At 53.0% G+C, this 20555-nt stretch overlaps 1 protein-coding gene across 4 annotated transcripts in view; it reads left to right on the forward strand.

Moving 5' to 3' along the window:
* MAST3 (microtubule associated serine/threonine kinase 3) overlaps window positions 1-20555 on the forward strand; it is a 103165-nt gene that overhangs the window by 69896 nt on the left and 12714 nt on the right. For all 4 annotated transcript variants that reach the window (XM_056822116.1, XM_007489222.3, XM_056822115.1 and 1 more), the window contains 14 exons: window positions 412-497; window positions 727-935; window positions 1523-1661; window positions 3147-3279; window positions 4783-4948; window positions 5814-5915; window positions 6948-7070; window positions 11601-11710; window positions 15021-15163; window positions 15870-16114; window positions 16443-16643; window positions 17703-17929; window positions 18650-18772; window positions 18894-19030. In XM_056822116.1, coding sequence (XP_056678094.1) covers window positions 412-497; window positions 727-935; window positions 1523-1661; window positions 3147-3279; window positions 4783-4948; window positions 5814-5915; window positions 6948-7070; window positions 11601-11710; window positions 15021-15163; window positions 15870-16114; window positions 16443-16643; window positions 17703-17929; window positions 18650-18772; window positions 18894-19030 — 2144 coding nt within the window. The remainder of the gene's footprint in view (window positions 1-411; window positions 498-726; window positions 936-1522; window positions 1662-3146; window positions 3280-4782; window positions 4949-5813; window positions 5916-6947; window positions 7071-11600; window positions 11711-15020; window positions 15164-15869; window positions 16115-16442; window positions 16644-17702; window positions 17930-18649; window positions 18773-18893; window positions 19031-20555) is intronic.

The following is a 20555-nucleotide window of genomic DNA, read 5'->3' on the forward strand; positions in this document are numbered from 1 at the left end:
CCCCGTGGTCTATAGGGCCTATTAGAGCCTTGAAGGGACCTTAAAGATCATCTAGTCCTACTTTCTCATTTTACCAGCTAAGCGTTTACCCCAACTCATTCAGGTTGTGATAGCAGTGACTAGGCTTGGCACCCAAGTCTTGGGTTCCCAAATCTTCAGCTGGATGGAGGTCACCCAGGGGCAAGTTCATTGGCTTTTTCCCCCTGAACCAGACCTGTCTTTGGAGGCAAAGCACTAGCAGCAGACCTTGGAGAAGGCATTAGATGGACTTTCACTTCCTAAGGATTCCCAAGTCCAGGGCAGGGGTTTCTGGGGCTCTCAGGCAGAGGATGTCTCTTCGCAGACGTCCCCTGGGTCTAGGCTATACCAGAGGCTGAGGAGTTCTCTGCAGTTTCTCTCTGGTCTTTTCAGAACCGATCTCTCACTGTGCCTTCCCGGAGGAAACCCTGTGAGAGCGACTTTGAGACCATCAAACTGATCAGCAACGGGGCATATGGGTGAGTAGGAGACAGGCTTGCCCCCTGAACTATTAGCAGCAATGTCCTGAGTCCTAGACCCAAGAAGGGACTGAATCCAGTGGACTTCCAGGGTAGGATAGAGGGCCTGCTGGGGTAAGGGACTGTGGAATGTCAGAGCCGGAGGACCCTTAGGGCACAGGATGTCAGGGCCGGGAGGACCCCCAGGACACAGATTATCATCTCGTTCACCCCCTACGTCCCCCCGCAGGGCTGTGTACCTGGTCAGGCATCGAGAGACCCGCCAGCGCTTTGCTATCAAGAAGATCAATAAGCAGAACCTAGTGCTCCGGAACCAGATCCAGCAGGTGTTTGTGGAGCGGGACATCCTGACCTTTGCCGAGAACCCCTTTGTCGTCAGTATGTTCTGCTCCTTTGAGACTCGGAGGCACCTCTGTATGGTCATGGAATATGTGGAAGGTCAGTTCTGGGCATTGGCAGGTGGGCCAGGAGCTCCGCCCTTGGGGTCAACTCAGAGGTTTCCCTCCCAGCACTACTGCAGACCTTCTGTGTCGCGGAGTGAATTCCTTCTCTTTCTGAGCCTCCATTTCCCCATCTGCAAACTAAGGGATTAGACTGGCTGGTCTTAAATGCCTCCTTAGCGTTTTAGTCCCCTCCCAGCTCTGACATCCTGGGTTCTAAGCCCCCCACCCCTGACGTCCTAGCTCTGGCACTGTTCGGCCACAAATGATTTCAGAACAGTTCAGCGGGGATGAGCTCCCTGTTTCCTTCCCCTGGCTGACCCCTTAGGAGGACGGAGTCTCCCTGGATTCCCAGCCGCCTTCTGTCACTCTGTGCCTGGGTCTGTTGCTCATTTTTTCCTTCAGCTCATTCACTCCTTTGGCAGGCATTTCCCAAGTGACGCCTGTGTGGAAGGTGCCGAGATGAAGGGCCAAAGAGAGCTATTACTCATCCCTTTCCCCAGAGTCTGGTTGTCCTTTGGGGCCCTTCCTCCCTTCCCTGTGAGGGCTGGGTGCTTCACTCAGCCCTAATGCCTGGTCTTGCAGGCGGAGACTGCGCCACACTGCTAAAGAACATGGGCCCCCTCCCTGTGGACATGGCCCGGATGTACTTCGCAGAGACTGTCCTGGCTTTGGAGTATCTTCACAATTACGGCATCGTGCACCGGGACCTCAAGCCTGACAAGTAAGGGGAGGCAGAGCCCTGGCGTAAAGGCTGAGAAAGGCCAGAACCCTCATTGGATCCTCCACTCCCCATGGCAGGGATTAGGGGGTGTTCTGCTGCAGGCCCCCCCACTTTACAGATTAGGAAACTGAGGCCCAAATTGGGAGACATGCCCTGACTCCCTCAGGGTCCCACAGGCAGTAAGAACAGGATGAGAACTCAGACCTTTGTGCTTCTCTGTTTGGGCACCGGGGTGAATTTGGGGGAACGTTTCCTCTTTGAATCTTTATCATCCGTCGTTGTAAAGAATCAGAGCTCTTAGGGAATCCCAGCTCAGCCCTCAGCTCCATCAGGACAACCTGGGTCTTAGGTCCTATTCTCAGCACTGACTTGAGCTGTGACTTTAGGCCACACACTTCCTCTCTGGCCTTGAGTTTTCTCCTTGTCCAGCTGAAAGCCTTGGACTACCTGGCCTTGGGTCCCTCCCCCAAGACAGTCCTTGTTCTTTGGTGCAGGGCAGGGTCCTGAGGGGCCGGCCAGAGTCCCAGGCCTCTCCTCCGCTCCAGGCTCACTGTTTGACTGACCATGTGCCTTGGCCCTCTGAGACTGGTCTCCTCCTCTACCGAATGAAAGGCTGGTCTGGATCTGGATCTGAAAGGACCTTTCTTCCCTCTAAAATCTTGTGCTCTCTCTTCCCACGGAGTGACTGGTGCAGAGGAAGGGACTCTTTGTGCTCAGTTGAATTGAAGGCTTCTTTAATTACCCATCAGCACTGAGTCGCACCAGCTCAGAGTCTCAGGCCTTTCCCTTATTTTCTCCTTATGTAGGCATTCTTGTTTTTTTTTTAATTTCCCCAAGAAATCCTCCTCTTCTAAGTACTGGCTCCAAGACAAAGGAGTGGTAAGGGGTAGGCCATGGAGGTTAAGTGACTTGTCCAGGGTCACCCATCTAGGAAGTGTCTTAGGTCAGATTGAATCCAGGACCTCCCATTTCTGGGCCTGGCTCTTTATCCACTGAGCAATGAAGCTGACTGACCCAAAAGGAATTGCACCTGGGTTTCTGTGGTTGGCCCCGAGTGTCCCTGAGAGCTTCCCGCCTGGGCAGACAGGAGAGTTGGGGCCTCCAAACCCTAGAGCAAACCTCCTCTCTGGGCTCCTGAGTGCTGGGAGGGCTCCTTTGGTCAAGGCAGCCAGGGGTCAGAGCCCTTCACTTCGTAGCTCCTGAGTCAGACAACCTGGAGGGGGGACTCTGGCTGAGGCTAGGTGACTGGACTGGAGCGCCCTGCCTCTCCCCCTCCCCCCTCCCCCCGGACTGATGAAGGTGCTGTCAGGGTTCCTAAGCCCTGACATCCCCAGAAACAGATCTTGCCTTGCTTTTCCCAGCAGAACTGAGTGCAGGTTAGCTCAGGTGTGTCCTGGCTTTTAGGGATTCTGAGTCCTTTGAGGCTCAGCTCTCTGGCTGAGCCTGGGTGCCAGGCCGGGTGGGCCTCTGCCTGTTCTGTTACAGCCTGTTAATCACATCCCTGGGCCATATCAAACTAACGGACTTTGGGCTGTCCAAGATCGGGCTGATGAGTATGACCACCAATCTGTATGAGGGGCACATCGAGAAGGACGCCCGGGAGTTTGTGGACAAGCAGGTGAGGAGAAATGGCCTCAGGACTCCAGAATGGGGTGGGAGAGGAAAAGCGGACCACATCTTCTCCCTGCCTCCCTCCCATCCACTGTGCGTATTTATTAAGCACCGACTGTGTGCAGGACACCCACCTTGTGCTAGGTGCACAAGACAAAAGCAGTTTATAGTCTGCAGGAAGGACCCGTGAGGTGTACACACGCGTCTAGACAAAGAGATCTGAGAGCAACAGCAGCACCTCGCTCCTAGGGCCTGACAGGAGCTAGTGCGTGGACTGAGTCTTGATCTGAAGCTAAGGGTCCTGAGAGACGGACGTGACGGGGGAAACATAGGGAGGCCTGATTGACTGCATGGTAGAATGGACTGAAAGGAGCGTGGAGCAAAATGAGGCTGGGCAGATGGCGAAGGGCTGTAAGCCCCAAACAGAGGCATGTATCCTGTAGGCACGAGGGGACAAAGAAGGCGCTTGGTTGGCAGCCGATTGAGTATCTGGGGAGATGGATGGGGAAGGATGTTGGAGACTTTCCAGGCTGCGTTGCTTGAGAAATGGCAGCCCCCTTGAGAGAGGGAAGTTTGGCAGAAGGATCCTTTGGAGGCCAGAGGAAACTTAGTACCCTATCTTCAAGGGGACCTTTGCCTCATCTACACAGTGCTTGAGCTGGGCATAGAACAAGGAGGAAGCTCTCTGCCCACAATTCGTGTGGGGAAATGCTTGCTGAGCAGATCATCTAAGAATAATTGCTCTGAGTGCATGCAGGATCATGGGTGGAGATCCAGAAGGCACCCCAATTGTCACCTGGTCCAGGGCCTTCGTTTTTTCAGGTGAAGGAACTAAGGACTTGCCCATATAGGTAGGCTAGTGACAGAGCTAGACTTCAAACTCAGATCCTGCTTGATTGGTTTCCAAGAGCCTTATAGGATTTGGTAAAATAGTTCATCTGCCCTTGCCCTATGCAGCTAAAGGGCCTGGGTTTGAGCCCGGCTCTCTCATTGACCTAGTACGTGCTTCATCGAAGTCTTCTCTTCTGTAGAAGGGCCTGTTGATTGAGACTGCTTCTAGCTCCTGATCCTACGAATGAATGTGCTTTGAGTACACCGTTTTTCAGTATCTCCATCCTTATCACCCAGCAGATCCCCTCTAGAAGCTGCTGAGTGTGGGTCCATGCAATCCCACCCTCTAGAGGAGTCCTTTTCCAGTCCTCCTAGCCACTAGTGCCTCTCCTCCTAAGATTATCTTCCTTCTTTCTGGATATGTCTGGTATGTACATACATGTGGTCTTCCCCATTAGCCTGGGAGTCCCGTAGAAGACGAGACCATGCTTTTGTGTCTCTTTGTATTCACAGCACTTAGCAGAGTGCCTGGCACGTAGTAGGTGCTTAATAAATGCTTGTTGGCTGATTGAATGGCCAAGTGGAAGTGACCGGTCTTGATCCCCAGGGGTCCTCTGCCACTGAGCCCATCTGACAAAGGCTAGGCCACACCTGTGCATCTCTCCTTCCTCCCTCCCAGGTCTGTGGGACCCCTGAATACATTGCACCTGAAGTGATCTTCCGACAAGGCTATGGGAAGCCGGTGGACTGGTGGGCCATGGGCGTCATCCTCTATGAATTTCTCGTGGGCTGTGTCCCTTTTTTTGGTGACACCCCCGAGGAACTTTTTGGCCAAGTCATCAGTGGTATGTTTCCCTGTGCCCCCTCTGTAGTTTGACGTTTAGCTTCCTTCTTAGCACTCCCAAAGATGAATGTGGAGGGCCATATGGTGCTATGTGCAGAGAGCATAGGCTTGGAGAAGGAGGGGCAGTCAGGACACCCAGGTCTGAGTCACCCTCTCCCACTGAGTCACCATGAACTTCTGGCTCTGGCCTTTCCGTCTGGCCCCAGGCTCCAGCTTCATAGTCAGAGACAGAGCCTTTGCCTTTAAAAACAATCTGTTTGATTAACAAAGCGTTATTTTCTCTTCCTTCTTCCTCTTCCAAGGAAAGAAAGAAAATCAAAATCCTTATAAGAGACATACATAGTCAGACAGTAAACTCCCACATTAGCTATGTCCAGAAGCATTTGGCTCATTCTGCACCCTCAGTCCACCAATCCATCAGAAAGTGGGGTAGTCATCCCATTTCATCATGGGTCAACTCTGACTTTCAGCTCCATTGGGAAGAACATGGATTCAGAGTCATGGAACCTAGGTTTCAAGCCCACTCTGATGCTTCCTTTCTGGGTGGTACTGGGCAAGTCCTTTTCCTGATATCAGTTTCCTCAACAGTAAAATAAGGAACTCTAGTGTCCCAGCCATGGGGAGGAGGGTGAGAGAGTGTATTCCGAGCCTTCCCCCTAGGTGCTCCCTGGATCTCTTCAGAGACCTCCCTTCCAATAAAAAGAGTCAATAGGATGAGAGAGCTTGGTGTTTAAGGGAATGGAGAGGGGGGGCCAGTTTGGGGATCTCCTGCCCCTAACTGCACAGGGTCCTTCAGCTCTCAAGACAAGTCTGGGGGTCCAGAACCTCCTTCAGCCATTGCCACCCCTGTCCCTTCCTGATTTTAGATGACATCATCTGGCCAGAAGGAGATGAAGCACTCCCTGCTGATGCTCAGGACCTGATCACTAAGCTGCTGAGACAGAGTCCCCTGGACCGATTAGGCACAGGTGTGTGGCCACCCTGCCTGGGCCGGCTCCCTGGGTGCAGAGCCCCCCAGGATCACCTTAGCCTTCTTGTGTTCCTATAAGATGGGCCTGAAAGGCATGGGCTAGATGGCTCTGCTCCTGAGATGGATTTTGCCTGGCCAACCCAAGTCATGTTTTCTTGCCAGATGGACTGGGACTCTGACTCTGTTCTATTTTCCTGCCAACTCAGAGTCCATCCCTGGAGCTGCCCTTTTTGTCTGTGTGTCCATCCGAGGACTGTCCCCTGCTGAGCCAACTTTTGTTGTTGTTTTTTTTCAGATCCCTTTTTAAAAAATATATTTAAATTGCATTTAAATAGAAATCACAATTTTTTTTAGCATTCTTTTTAAAAATTTTGTTCCAAGAACACTCCCTCATACCCACCCCTTGAGAAGGCAAGCACTATGATGTCAGTTTATGTGTTTTTATATCTTACTTTACCCTGAGGCTTCCTATTGTGCCCTCCTTGAAATACCAACAAACTGGCCCCTTCTGCCTCATCATCTCCATCAGCCTGCTATATGGCAGGAGCTGTATTGGAGACAGAAAACAAAAACCAAATGGTGCCTGCCCTTAAGGGACTTGTATTTTCCCCTTCTGACTTTGATTCTCCTGACCTTTTCTGCTCCTTCTCCCATGTCCTCCTTGATATTGGTCTACCTTGACCTGCCCCCTTCTCCCTCATCACTTCCCCATCCAACCAGGTTCCCCTTACTTCCCAGTGATTTATAGAAATATTGAAACAAGCAGCTGGTGGTAGGTTCAAACATTTTTTTTTTTAACTCAGAGAGTTTGTGCTCATAATATACCTCCACTCCAAACATTTTGAAAAGCAGCCCTCTTGAGCGACAGAATGAAGCTGGAGGGGCTTGTGGAGGCAGGGGAGTTGGGAAAGAAGGCCTAGAGAGGAGGCAGGGAGGCAGGACTAGAAACCAAAAGAAGGGGTGGCTGGGCTTTAGGGGCCCCCTTCGGAGGAAGGTGCTCAGTCACAGACTTATTCTGGACCCCCTGTAGGTGGTGCCTACGAAGTCAAGCAGCACCCCTTCTTCTTCAACCTTGACTGGACGGGTCTCCTACGGCAGAAGGCAGAATTCATCCCACAACTGGAGGCGGAAGATGACACTAGCTACTTTGACAGTGAGTGGGAAGTAGTTTTCTGGAGGTGTGGGGGAGGGTGTGTGCTCCTCTAGGAATAAGGAATGGTTGTGTGCCCCTGGTTTGGGGTGAAGAAGTGGAGTCTCTTTTAGGATTGAAACTGTATTTTAGGATTAGTCAGAAGGCTGGAGCAGATAGGCTCAGAACATTCTGAGTTCTTAGGATCCTACCTAGCTCTGACATTCCATGTTTTAAGGACCTTGCTAGCTCCGACATCCTGGGTTCTGAGGTCCCTCCCAGCTCTGACATTCTCTGTTCTAAGGTCTCTCCCAGCTGTGGCGTTCTCTGTTCTAAGGTCTCTCCCAGCTCTGACATTCTCTGTTCTAAGGTCTCTCCCAGCTGTGGCGTTCTCTGTTCTAAGGTCTCTCCTAGCTCTGACATCCTGGGTTCTGAGGTCCCTCCCAGCTCTGACATTCTCTATTCTAAGGTCTCTCCCAGCTCTGACATTCTCTGTTCTAAGGTCTCTCCCAGCTCTGACATTCTCTGTTCTAAGCTCTCTCCCAGCTCTGACATTCTCTGTTCTAAGGTCCCTCCCAGCTCTGACATTCTCTGTTCTAAGCTCCCTCCCAGCTCTGACATTCTCTGTTCTAAGGTCCCTCCCAGCTCTGACATTCTCTGTTCTAAGCTCCCTCCCAGCTCTGACATTCTCTGTTCTAAGGTCTCTCCCAGCTCTGACATTCTCTGTTCTAAGCTCCCTCCCAGCTCTGACATTCTCTGTTCTAAGCTCCCTCCAGCTCTGACATTCTCTGTTCTAAGCTCCCTCCCAGCCCTGACATTCTCTGTTCTAAGGGCCCTCCCAGCTCAGATATTCTGGGTTCTAAGGGTGCTCCTGAGGCTCTGACATTCTATCCCTTTGACCCTGCCCTAAGTGCTGCAGCAGGAGATGGTAACATCTGTCCAGGGTCCTGAAGCTGCCTGCAATGGAAGGGCTGGGGCCTGGGTCTTTTGCCCAAGGGGCTGGGTTTCATTCAGCCTGGTAACCCCAATTCTTAGCCAACCAGGCTAGGGCCATTTAGATTACTGGATGTAGACAAGCTAGAAAGAAGTCCCCTGTGGCCTGGGCTAGGAAGCTGTTGTTGACCCTGGTCTTGGAGAGGAAGTGACATGGGAGAGGAGTGAACTGTCTGTGAAGAGGCTGAGAGGAAGCCTGGAGCTCTCCTCTCTGGGAGGGGAAGGAAATGTTGTTAACCCCAGAAGCTCAGTCCTGACCTGCTGGTTCCCCTGGTAACAGACTTGAGGCTCTTCCATACCCAGATGAGAGCTCTCATCTGCATGCAGGTCTAAATCCTGTGAGATAACAAATGATGCTAACGATTCCTGCCTGATATTAGGGGCCAGCCAGGGTGTCATAGAGGGTTCTCTGGGTTCTCTGATGGAGGAATACAGCACAAGTAGAACAAAGGTTGTGAGGTTTGGTGCAATTGGGCTGGTCAGCTTGAAGAAGAGGAGACTCGGGGCCACGAGGACACACCTACTGTGTGCCAGGCACTGAGCTAAGCATTGGGCTTATGAGATATGGGCTTGTTCTTTTGGTCCCACATGATCCAACTCGGACAAGTGGATGGAAATTACAATAGACACAGATCCCAGGCTCTCGTAACCATCTGTTTCCTAGCCACTGAGAGCTGTGCAGAAGTGGAGGAGGCCACTTCTGGAGGGAGAGAGTTCCCTGTCACTGCACATATTCCAGTAGAGGATGGAGAACCATGTGTCCAAGATGAGATGCCTGTTCAGGTCCAAGTGGCTTCTGGGATCCCTTGTGGCTCTGAACTCCCCTGATCTGGTGATGAGGATCAATCTTGGCAGACCATCCTGCATTCTAGGGGCAGCCCAGCAGCTTTGAGCCTTCCCCCAAAGGGTGCTCCTCCCTCCCCCAGCACTTCAGGAACTCGTCAGGCTCCTCTGGCTGTAACATCCTCCTGGCCGGGGTACAAGGAAGCTAGGCGTTGTCCCCAGGAGGAAGGGCTGCCGATGTCCCGGGCACTTCCAAGAAAGGAGCAGCACTTTGGGCTGCCTCTGTGGGGATCAGGCGCTTGTCCTGGCCGAGTCATGCCCCCAGGCAGGATTTCCTGGAGCTATGAGAACTGGAGCCCTTTGGGCCCTCCTCTCCTGTATGGTGAAACGGTCTGTCGGTGTTGGTTTTCATCATCCTGGCAGTTGAACCCTGTTGTGTGTGACCTGAGAGGAGGCCGAGCTGGTATCATCAAGGCCTGCCTTGGCTCAGGATAAGGAAAAGTCTTACTAATACAGCTCTTTCTGCCCCCTCCAGTCTATCCTCCCCACAGCCAGTGAGCTGATGTTCCTAAAGATCCGCTTTGGCTGTGTCCCTCCCCTCCCCTCCCCACAGATGATTTATTCATGCTCCGGCTGTAATACATCTTTCCAGATGGATCTTGCATGACCTCTGTGCTGCCGCCAATGGCCTATTTGACTGGGACACCATTTAGGTCCCATCCCCTTGGCCCAGGCTGTCCCTGTGCCTAAATTTCCTGTCTGAGGTGCTGTCCAGCCCCAGCTCCACCTTGCTTCCTTCCAAGCACAGTTCCCCTCTCTCCCTTAAGAAGCCTTTGCTGGTGCCCTAGGCTGTGGGTGGTCTCCCCTTCCCTGCAGTTATCTTGTGTTTACATTGGGTATGTTTAAATTGTATATACAATGTATTTATTTACATATCTATGTTCCACCCTCTCTGCACCCTCCACCACCACCACAATAGAATGGAAGCCTCTTGATGGCTGGGGCTATTTTGTTTTCTTTGTGTCACCAGCACCTGGCACAGTGCCTTGCCTACCACTGAAGAAGCCCTCAGTAAATGTATTTTGGCCCCGGGATAGATCACTAAAGAGCCCCTTTGGAAGGGGAGAGAGCTCCTTGCCACTGGAAGTCTTCTAGTCAGAGGCTGACTCCTTGTTGGGAATGTTAGAGGAAAGAATGGTTCCTGCATGGGAGGTTGCTGCCTCTGATCTCTCCTGAGTGTGGCCACCATGTCGGCCTTCATTCTCACCTGTGATGGTCCCCCACTGCCCCATCCTGAGCCACCTTCTCTCTTTCCTCTACACTCTTCCCCTCAGGGTCTTATTGGCTCCCATGGATTCAGCCATCCTCTCTGTGCAGGTGATTCTCCCCAGCCTCTCTTCTCACACCTCTGACTGTGTCTTGTAGACATCTTCAGCTCACCTGGTCCACTGCTCTCTTCCCTCCCCCGCCCCCCAGCCTCCTTTCTTCCAGACTTCCCCATTACTGCCCAGGGTACGGTCCTCCTCTCAGTCACCCTGGCTCATGGCCTGGCTGCCATCTTGGATTCTCACTCTTGCTCACTCCCACCCAGTCATTCTCAGGGCCCTATTGATTCTGCCTTCAGGCCAGCTCCTAGATCAACCCCTTCCACTTCTTGGACACTGGGGGCCCTTCCCAGTTCGGACCCTCAACACCTCACACCTGGACTATTGGTGGGGACCTGCTGCCTAGTCTCCTTGCCTTGAGTCTCTCCCTACACTCACTTGTCAAATTAATCATCCTAATGCATCTGTTTGGCTTTTAAAGCCCTCTACAACTTGGCCTTTTCCTACTATTCCTACACTTCCAACATACTGTGCAGTCCAGGGATACTGGCCTCATTGCTGTCCCCTTTCCTGGAACTCTCTCACCTCCTCTCCTCCTTCCAGCTTTCCTTGATTCCTTTGAGTCCTCACAATCCCACCCTCTGCAAGCACCTGGGATCCCTCAGAGGGTAGTCTCCACTGATCCTGTGTATATCTTGTTTGTGCACGGTGTTGGCATGTTGTTTTGAGGGCAAAGACAGTCTGGCCTTTCTTTGTGTCTATGTCATTTATGCTAGTTAACTAACTGATGGACCGTCTGCCATTGGCTTGGGGAAGATGCAGCTCAGTGTTAGAGAGCTGGGAGAGACCTTAGACTCTCTAGAATAGTTCTAGAAGATCAAGGGATCTCACCAAGGAATTGACTTGTCCAAGGACACACAGCCAGTCCAAATCAGAGGTAGGCTGTCCAGGTGTCAGGTCTCCTGCATTCCCTATCTCTCACTCTGCTCTCATCATACAGTTTAAAGAAACAGCCTTTTTAGAGATATAGGCTCCATGATTAGAGCCTTCTGTCTTCTCCCTTAACAATGAATGGGCACCAAGAACCAGAGGGGAGGTAGGCAAGTTCCAGCTTTACCCTTCTCTCCCCCAAAGAGGAACTGAATTCCTCAGCCTACAAGACTGGGGAGAAAGGTAAAAAGGGAGGCAGTTCCCTAAACCAGAGGCCAAAGGGAAAGTGCTCTGCCTCTGGCTCCCTGGGTAATTTTGGGCAAATGATTTAGAATCTCTGGGCCTCAGTTTCTTCATCTGCCAAATAAAAGAGGTCAACCCAGATGGCCTCCAAGGTCCCATTCAGCTGTGCCCATGTTCCCGGGATCCTGATGCCCCTCATAGGACTTCCAGGGAGTCAGGCAGAATTTAAGGAAAGAGAAAGGCCCTGTCCACTCACCAGCCCACATCTTCCTCCTTCTAGCTCGATCGGAACGTTACCGCCACCTGGGGTCAGAGGATGATGAAACAAATGATGAGGAGTCGTCTACAGAAATCCCCCAGTTTTCTTCCTGCTCACACCGGTTTAGTAAGGTATGGGATGTGCTGTGTCACCTAACGGGTGCACACACAGATTTAGCCCTCAGAAGCCTTGTGGATTCCTCTTGGGGACTTTGCCCAGGCAGTCAGTCAATCAATACGCATTTCTTAAATGCTAGTAATTGGGAGAAGCTGCCACGAAGCAGGCTTGGGTGCCTGTAGTTGGGCAGCACTTTGTCTGAAAGATCTGGGTGTGTCAGTGATCTGCAAGCTCTCTCTCTGAGTTGTGATAGGGCAGCCAAGAATAGAGTTAGTGTGGTCTTGGGCTACATGAGGAGGGAGGCAATGGGCCTGCTGCCTCTCATACTTGGACCATCTCTGGAGTAGTACCTTCTCTCCTGGGTGCCAGAACCTTGAGAAGCACAACCAGAAGGGAGAAGGGGACCCTAGAGGACTTGTGGAAGGAACTGAGGAGGTTGAGGCTGAAAAAGAAAAGATTTAGGAGAACGTGACCACTCTCTTCAGCATTCGAAGGGCCCTCATGTCCAGGGGCTGTTCTGGTGTTTCTTCTTGGCCCTGGCTTGGGACAAACCCTGGAGCACAGAGACCAACTAAGGAAAACTTCATGACAATAAAGCTTTCTACCAAAAGGAGCAAGACTATTTAGAGAGGTTCCTCCCCATCCCAAGCCCAAGCCAGGTCACCATGTGTCAAAGGGCTGGAAAGATTCTTTTTTTAGTTCGAGTTAGACTAGGTAACCCATCTCCCCACTCCCAGCTCCAAAATGCCTATGTTCCAAACAAGCCATATCCTTTGATCTGAGATGAGCCCCTGGAGAGCCAAAAATCTTATGAAATTTATCTTTTTTCCCCTCCACAACCCTAATAGATGAACCATTTTAAATTAATAGATCAGAACCATTCATTTTTACCCTTTTGTTCCTTTAATTAAGGAGAGGCATCATAGTAGAGTATCTATTGAGCCAGCCATGGAATCAAGGAGACTTGAGTTCAAGTCCTGCTGTTCACACATGCTGGCTATGTGACTGGGCAGTGTCGCCAGGATCTTTAAAGTTTCGGATGAGTGGTTGGATTGCCCCCATGTCCAGATCCCCACCTCTTCCTTCATCATGTGATAGCCAAGAGAGTGGAGCAGTAAGAATTCTTTCACTACCTTTCTCCTCTAAACAGAGAAGGAAGAGCCACCACTGCCAGGACAGGAGAGGCTAAGATTCCTTCCAACGAATTCATCTTCCCTAGATGAAATTATAAATCTGAACCAAGAAATCCTTCTTTGCAAAAAATAAAACCTTTTTATTTAAAAAATGATTTTATCACTTTCGTGTTCTAGTAGAAATTTATTCCAGCTCTTCCCCACCTCCACTCCTACCCTTACCCCCCTTAGGGACTGGAAAGGGAAAAAACCATTTAGAAAAACTACTTTACACACTGACTGTGTCTGGCCAGTTTATGTAATATTCTATACCCATAGCTCCCCTCTTCTGCAGTGAAGGGAAAGAGATGCATTTTCTCAGTTCTTCTCTGGAACTGAGCTTGGACAAGACAAATTACCCCAATATTTAGTTTCATTTACAAAAGCAAGACTTGTTCCTCCACAGAAGTCCTTGTTGTAGCAGGGTGAACAACCTGGGTTCTCAGAGCTGTTGTGTTCTGGCAAGTTCCACAGGGCTAGAATGTGGATGGGGTCACAACAGCCATAGAGAGTGGTTGAGGAACCCCTCATCCTCACTGACCAATTCACAAATCCTTGGAATATTGAAGATGGGAAGTTCTGAAAAAGTATTTTAGCCCAAGAATCCATCTTCCTGGTCATCATAGCTACTAAGTAAACAAGAAGGGTGAGGCTGAAAGAAAGGGAGCATCTTGAGTAAACCTTGGTTTCTTTCTTTCTGCCTTTCTTTTCCAATGCATTTTTCTTTTTCTTTTTTTAAAATGACATATAGAAACCATTTTTACCATTGTTTTCTAACATATTATGATTTAGATTCTCTTCCTCCCTTGGTGGTAAATGGTCTGACATAGGTTACACCAGTGCTTTCATGCCACACATATTTCAATATTCCCCATGCTGTGACTGAAGATACATATCACACACACACAATAAAAAGCTCATGAAGGAAATAAAGTGGAAGACAGCATGCTTTGATCTGCAATCAGATTCCAACAGTTCCTTCTTTGGCTGTGGATGGCATTTCTTATTATGATTCCTAGTTCCTTTCTTCACTAATTCTAAACTTATGTTGTGAAATCCAACTCTAAACGTCTTAACTTTGAACCAAAAGGCTCTCCCAGATAGAACTCTTTGTTGAGGCATCTTGATGACCTCAAAAACTTATTTTTCCCATCTGGCTTCTCATTTGTCCCAGCCACTAGTTATCTGTTTGACCAGCTTGTCCTGGGCACTTGTTGGAGTGATGGGCATCCTATTGATCTCTTCCCTTCCTAGTTTTCCTCCCCCCTCTGCTCATGGGTGGAGGCAGAAAGGGAACAGACCAGCTGTAAAGTGTCCTTTCCAGCAGTAAATAAACTGAATTGTCTTTTCTTTTCTCTTGAATTAGATGGTTTATCTTAAAAGTCCCTCCAAACTCTGACATACTCTGTATTCTGAGGACCCTCTCAGCCCCGATATTTGGAGTTAAAGATTTACAGAATTTGAGAGTTGTAAGCTGTCTAAGTCCAGCTCATACTCAAATTCCAACCCCTCCCCGCGGCCAATAAAAGACCTGACAAGTCACCATCTAGGCTATGCTTAATGAGCTCCAAGGAGAGGAAACCCTCCATATCTCTTGGAAAGGGAAACCTGTTCCCTCTTTGGACAGCTCTGATGTTAGGAAGTTTTCCTGACTTCTAGACTAAATCTGCCTCTTTTAACCCCCCCCCCCCCAATACTTCTGGTGCTGCCCTCTGAGGTCAAACAGAACAAGACTCCTTCCTTCCCTGCTGGATGGAGATGGCCACCATGTTCCCAAAGTCTTCTCTCTCCCCGCTAAGCATGACCAGTTCTTCCCATCATTAGGATAGCTTCAAATTCCAAGGCTTCTCTCCACTCTAATGCTGTTTTCTGTACTTCAGCACCTTTTTGTAGAGAGAAGGGGGTCCAGTTTCCCTTCAGGAATTAGGGCACTTTGGGCTAATATGGAAATAGGTTTTGCATGATTTCACATGTGTAATTGAAGTCATATTGCTTTCCTTTCCAGTGGGAGGGGGAGGAGGTACAAAGAAGGGGCAGAATTTGGAACTCGAAGTCTAAAAAAATTAATAAACTAAACAGACCCCCAAAAAGGAATTGGGGCACCATATCTGTTGTGGGCCAATGCACCCCTTTCTCCCTCTCTTTTCTGAAGGTTTATAGCAGCTCTGAATTCCTTGCTGTTCAGTCACACTTTTCTGAGAGAAGCTATAGTGAGGACAAGGAGGAGAGGTCGGAGAGGTGGGACCGGGGTTCGGGTGAGGAGGAGAAGACCCGCCCTTTGAGCACAGAGGTCAGGTGAGTGGGCGCTAATGGGAACATGCAGAGCTGGGTTAGGTACCACAGGGCCTGCCCACACCTCGGGCCCCAGGGGCTTGGCTTCCTTCCCAGCCCACATTTGGCAGAGAGGGCCACAGCATAGGCCCAGGTGGGCGGCTCTCCTCTGGCCCTTCTAGAGACGGGCAGGGAGAAGGGCACCATCAGCATGTGGACCCAGGGCTCTCTCTGAGCCTCAATTTCTTCCTCTGCAATATGGGATAATATTCCATGGCAACTAGATAGCACAGGGGATAGAGCACCAGTCCTGGAGGGGTGGCCCTGGGTTCCCCTGTGGCCTCAGACACTTCCTAGCTGGGAGACCCTGGACAAGTCACTTATTCCTCCTTGCCTAGCCCTTAATCGCTCTTCTGCCTTGGGACCAATACGTAGTACGGATTCTAAGACGAGGTAAAGAGAAAGAAAGCGAGGGAGATGGAAGGAGAGAGGAAGGCAAGAAAGAGCCTGGAATGGGGGAGGATCACAGAAAGAAGCAAAAAGCCTGAAAGCTGTGATTTGCAGAGAGGGAGCAGCTGTCTCACCCCGATAGAGCCCCAAACCCAAAAGCCACGGCCAGGTCTGCAAGTGCCTGTGCTAGGGACTGTGTTGGGCAGAAGCGCCTGGGCGGGCCTGGCGCCCGCTCCTGGAGCCCCGTCCCTCCCTACCTGCCCCTCCTCCCTCCCCCCAGGCTGAGGTCCTGGACGTCATCCGGCTCGCTGCGGCACTCCTCGTCTTCGTCCTCCCAGCCAGAGCGGAGCCAGAGCCCCTCAGCCCTGAGCACCACCTACAGCCTGGACCCCATGCCCAAGTTCGCCTTCTCTTCCGAGGACGAAGGCCCTTGCCAGGGACCGGCCAAACCTGAGAGGCCCGTTTTTGTGCTGGGAGACCCCGAGGAGCTGGCGAGAGAAACGGCTAAGGTGTCTGCCCTCACAGGTAGGGGCTGCCCAGGGCCGGTGCGGGACGGGCGGGCCTCTGGGCACGATTCTCCTTGGAGCTTCCCTACAAGTGAGGCAGGGCTAGGCCCCGCGAGTCCTCCTGTTCCCATTTTATGGATGAGGAAGTTGAGCCTCAGAAAGGTCACCCAGCCAGCGAGTGTCAGAGGGCTTTGAGCGCACGAGTAGCTCTGCCCGGGCCCTCTGCCCCCTCCAGCACGGGGACAGAGGAGCCTTGGCCTGGCCGGCTGATGGGGCCTCCTGGGGGCCCAGCCTGTTCTCCGGCACAGCGGTCCCCGCGTCCCAACGCCCTCCTTTGTCCTTCCTAGCGGACGTTTCCAGCCTCAACCACGTCCGATTACGGAGTAATAGTACCGGGGCGAAGAACTCCACACCTCGGGTCCTGGAAGGTGGCGGGCCGGGCCGGCGTGGCCAGAAAGAAACGCCTGAGAAACAGAAGACGTCCCCCGGGGGCAGCCGGGTCCCCAAATCGGCCTCTGTCTCCGCCCTCTCCCTAGTCATCACTTCAGGTACGGTGGGGAGCGCCCGGGCCCCGGCGCCGCTTAGCCCTGCCCTGCTTCAGGGAGGCAGGCTGTCGGTGAGCGTTCCTCGAGGGCACCAAGCATTACTAATCTGACGCTTCTCTAACTAGGCAGGTTCAAGGGTGCTAGTCTAGGGCCAGGGCTCCGGTTTGGGAGGCAGAGCAGCCCAGGGCGGGCAGAGCCAGGCACAGCTCGCCGCAGCACACTTGGGTCTAATGACTGAGGGGATCTCCAGCCTCCCCCCACAACAAGCTGGTCGCCTCAGAAAGATGGGGACTAGGGGGGCACGGGAGCGGGAGCAGGGCTCCGAGGGAGAGCAGCTCTGCAGGGATATCCCAGCCAGGCTGGGTCACAGGGAAAGCCGCAGGAGAGAACAGCCGGCTCTCTGGGTCCACCCCGGGAGACTAGACAGAAGCCCCGCTCCTGCCCGCTTAACTGCCCGCCCGGCCACTTCTCCAGTTCTGGAACCTTCCTGCTCCCTCCTTTCCTCACAGCAGTCAGCATTCATGAAGGGCCCTCTGCATCTCGGGCCCTGGCCTTGGCACCGAGGATAAACAGAGGCGCGACCCTGCCCTGCCCTCCCGGGGCACGTTGTCAGGGGAGGAAATCCTGATTTGTTGCATCATCCCCCAGGGGAGCAGGTGGCCCCGGGAGGGGGTCTCCCAGCAGAAGGGGGAGGGGGGCCGCCTTTCTCACACCTGAACTCTGGCTCTGTGAAAGCTGAGCAGGGAGAGCTGGAAAAGAGCATTAGGGATGACCTCATCCAGACCCCTCCTTTTACAGTCAAGAGTCCTTGGGAGGGGAAGTGACTCATCCCCACAGACCCGGGGAGGCCTAAAGCCCCAAGGAATTTCAGCCCTTCGTTTCCGAGCTCACCTTGTGCCCAGGCTGGGGGTCAGCTCCCACCACCCTTCCCTCTATGCAGCCTTCGGGGCTCCTGGAGGAGTCACGTGTAGGGAAGCCATGGTTCTGAGAGGGCCTCCCGTCCCTCGTGGCCGTGGAGCCAGGGTGCGGCGCTCACGGGGCCTCCTTGGTGCCTCTCCACAGACGACTGCAGCAGCGGGGCCCTCATGAGTCCCATCTCCCCCCATTCCCTCTCCTCCAACCCCTCCTCCCGGGACTCCTCCCCGAGCCGGGACTCCTCCATCGGCATCACCAGCCTGCGGCCTCCCATCATCATCCACAGCTCCGGAAAGAAGTTCGGCTTCAGCCTGAGGGCCATCCGCGTCTACATGGGCGACAGCGACGTCTACACTGTGCACCACATGGTCTGGGTGAGTCTGGGAAGCCGGGCGGGGTGGGCCGAGGATGGGGAAGGGCAGCCCATGTGCTCCAGGGAGCTCGCCCCACGGCCAAGAGGACGGACCTTCCCCGCTGGAAGGGGCCGAGTGTGGAACAGGAGAGCCCGGGTTGACTGTAGGGCGCGATGGAGAGGGTCCACGCCTAGAACCACAGCTTCCCTGACCTCCGACCTCCAAGCTAAACGCTGAGATCTCGTCAGGGAGGCCCAGAGGGAGGAAGTCATTGCCTGGGGTTTTGCTGCCAATGCGTAGCCAACTTTTATCAAGTGCTTGCTGTGTGCCGGGCTCTGTGCTAAGGATTACAAAGAAAGGTCAAGGCCCCATCCATGGGGAGACAGCATGCCCCCAGCTTGGAGCCGACGGGGCCGGGGCAGGAGCGGAGGCCTCAGAGCCGGAGCCTGGCGGGCCTGTTTCATTCATTTCTTCTTTTTAAACCCTCACCTTTCTCTCGATTCCAAGGCAGAAGAGCAGGAAGGGCTGGACCGCGGGGGTTCCCCCAGCTAGGTAGCACCGAGGCGACATTGGAACCCAGGAGCTCTGGTCTCCAGACCTGGCCCTCCGTCCCCTGAGCTGCCCAGCTGCCTCCTCCACAAGCCTTTCTTACATGCCCCTACGTGGGCAGACAAAGCTTGTTCGGGGGTGCCTCTGGCTCCTCCCCAGGAAGTCCCTCACCGCCCCCCTCCTCTCCTTCAGAGCGTGGAGGAGGGCAGCCCGGCCCAAGAAGCTGGCCTGCGGGCGGGAGACCTCATCACCCACATCAACGGGGAGTCCGTGCTGGGCCTGGTTCACATGGACGTGGTGGAGCTCCTGCTGAAGGTAGCCTGAGCGCAGGCCCGGGGGCTGGGGAGAGTGGGAGGGGGTGCCAGGGTCCGGCCGGGGGGCCGCGGGGGAGCGGCAGCCACTCTGGGAGGTCCTGAGCCTGTCTTGTGCCCTCCAGAGCAACAACAAGATCTCCCTCAGAACCACGGCCCTGGAGAACACCTCCATCAAGGTGGGGCCGGCCCGAAAGCACAACAACAAAGGCAGGATGGCCCGGCGAGGCAAGAAAAGCAGGAAGCGTGAGAGTCAGGACAGGTGGGTGCTGATCCGGGGTGGGGGCCACGCAGCCACCTCGGACACTAGTTGGGGTGATTGTGGGCAGCTGGCCTCCGTTTCCCCTGTAAAATGGGAGTGATGATAAAGCACCGTCGTGAGGATTAAACGAGACAGAGCGCCGGGCTCTTTGCAGACCTCGTGATGCTGTGTGAATGCTAGCTCTCCTTCCAGCGCCTCCCAAGGGTCCGCGGGCTCAGGACCACGCTTAGGTCGGAGCAGAGTTGGTGGTGGTCTGAAGCAGAGGCCCTGAAGGCACAGAGAAGGCTCTGGAGCTCTGGATCTTGGGGGAAGGCCCGTCCCCTATTTGGGCCTCTGTTTCCGTAGCTGTTAAAAAAGGGGAGTGGAGGGGCAGCAAGGTGGCTAAGTGGAGAGAGCCAGGCCTAGAGATGGGGAAGGGGGGTCCTGGTTTCCAATCTGACCTCAGACACGCTCTAGTCACTTATCCCCCGCCTTCGGGGAACAGACTGTCAGGGGGTGACATGTTCCCCTTTCCTAGCATCTACAGTGGGGTTGTGGCCGCTCATTGGAGATGCCCCCTGGTGAGGGGTGGGGGGAGCTGTTTTGGTTTTGATCCTCTTAAGGGTCATGAAGCACCTCCAGATCCTGACACTGAAATCATGAATTTTCCCTGATGCTGGGTGACGTTTATGAAGGGTTACAGTGTTTACAGAGCATCTCACATCCCTGCCTTTGGGGATGAGCCTCCGATGCTCCCTGTAGGACTCTGAACAGGGCACTGTACCTTTGTCTGCCTTGGTTTCCTCATCTGTAAAATGGGGAGAATTACAGCATCTACCTCTCTCCCAGGTAGATGTTGCGAGCATCCAGTGAGATCCTATTTGTGAAATGAAATGCTTGGCACCGTCCCTGGTACAGGGCAGGTGCCATAGAGACGATACTTATTATTCTTGTAGATAGTTATCTCTGTTTTACAGATGAGGAAGTTGAGTCTCAGATGTAGCAAATGGCTCGCCTACTGCCTTGTTCACGGCCAGTGAACTCCGACCCTTTCCCAGTCCACCCCGGGTCACCCTGCTATTCTTCCCCTTTTTGTGTGTCTGAGACCCTGTTGGCAGTCAGTCTGGGGAAGCCTGCAGATGGACCCTTTTTCAGAGGTTTCTCAGTAATCGAGGAAATGCCACATTCTCAGGGAGAGCTTCATACAAATCCAGTTGACCCAGTGCAGATATCTCCTGAGATCTGCCCGCTGTCCAGGGACCCCAAGTTTAAGTCCTCTCACACTAACCTGTGGCGAGGACCTCGCAGAGTAACCCAGTCTGGCTCCGGGCCTGCCTGCTTTTTCTGTGCAAACAACTTCCTTGTGGGGTTTCGCAGGGCGAGCAGGGTTTTGGGAGGAACCAGGGCCGGGGGTTTCATAAACTCTAAAGAGAAATGAGGAATCTGCGGTTTTCAAATGAGACTCTGGGCCTTGCTCAAAATAAATCTCTGACAGAAGCTGAGAACAGGGCAGGGGCCCCAATTCCCCAGAATTTGCTGGCTCGCC

Source organism: Monodelphis domestica, chromosome 3, assembly GCF_027887165.1.
Source record: "Monodelphis domestica isolate mMonDom1 chromosome 3, mMonDom1.pri, whole genome shotgun sequence".
In the NCBI taxonomy this organism is placed as follows: Eukaryota; Metazoa; Chordata; class Mammalia; order Didelphimorphia; family Didelphidae; genus Monodelphis; species Monodelphis domestica.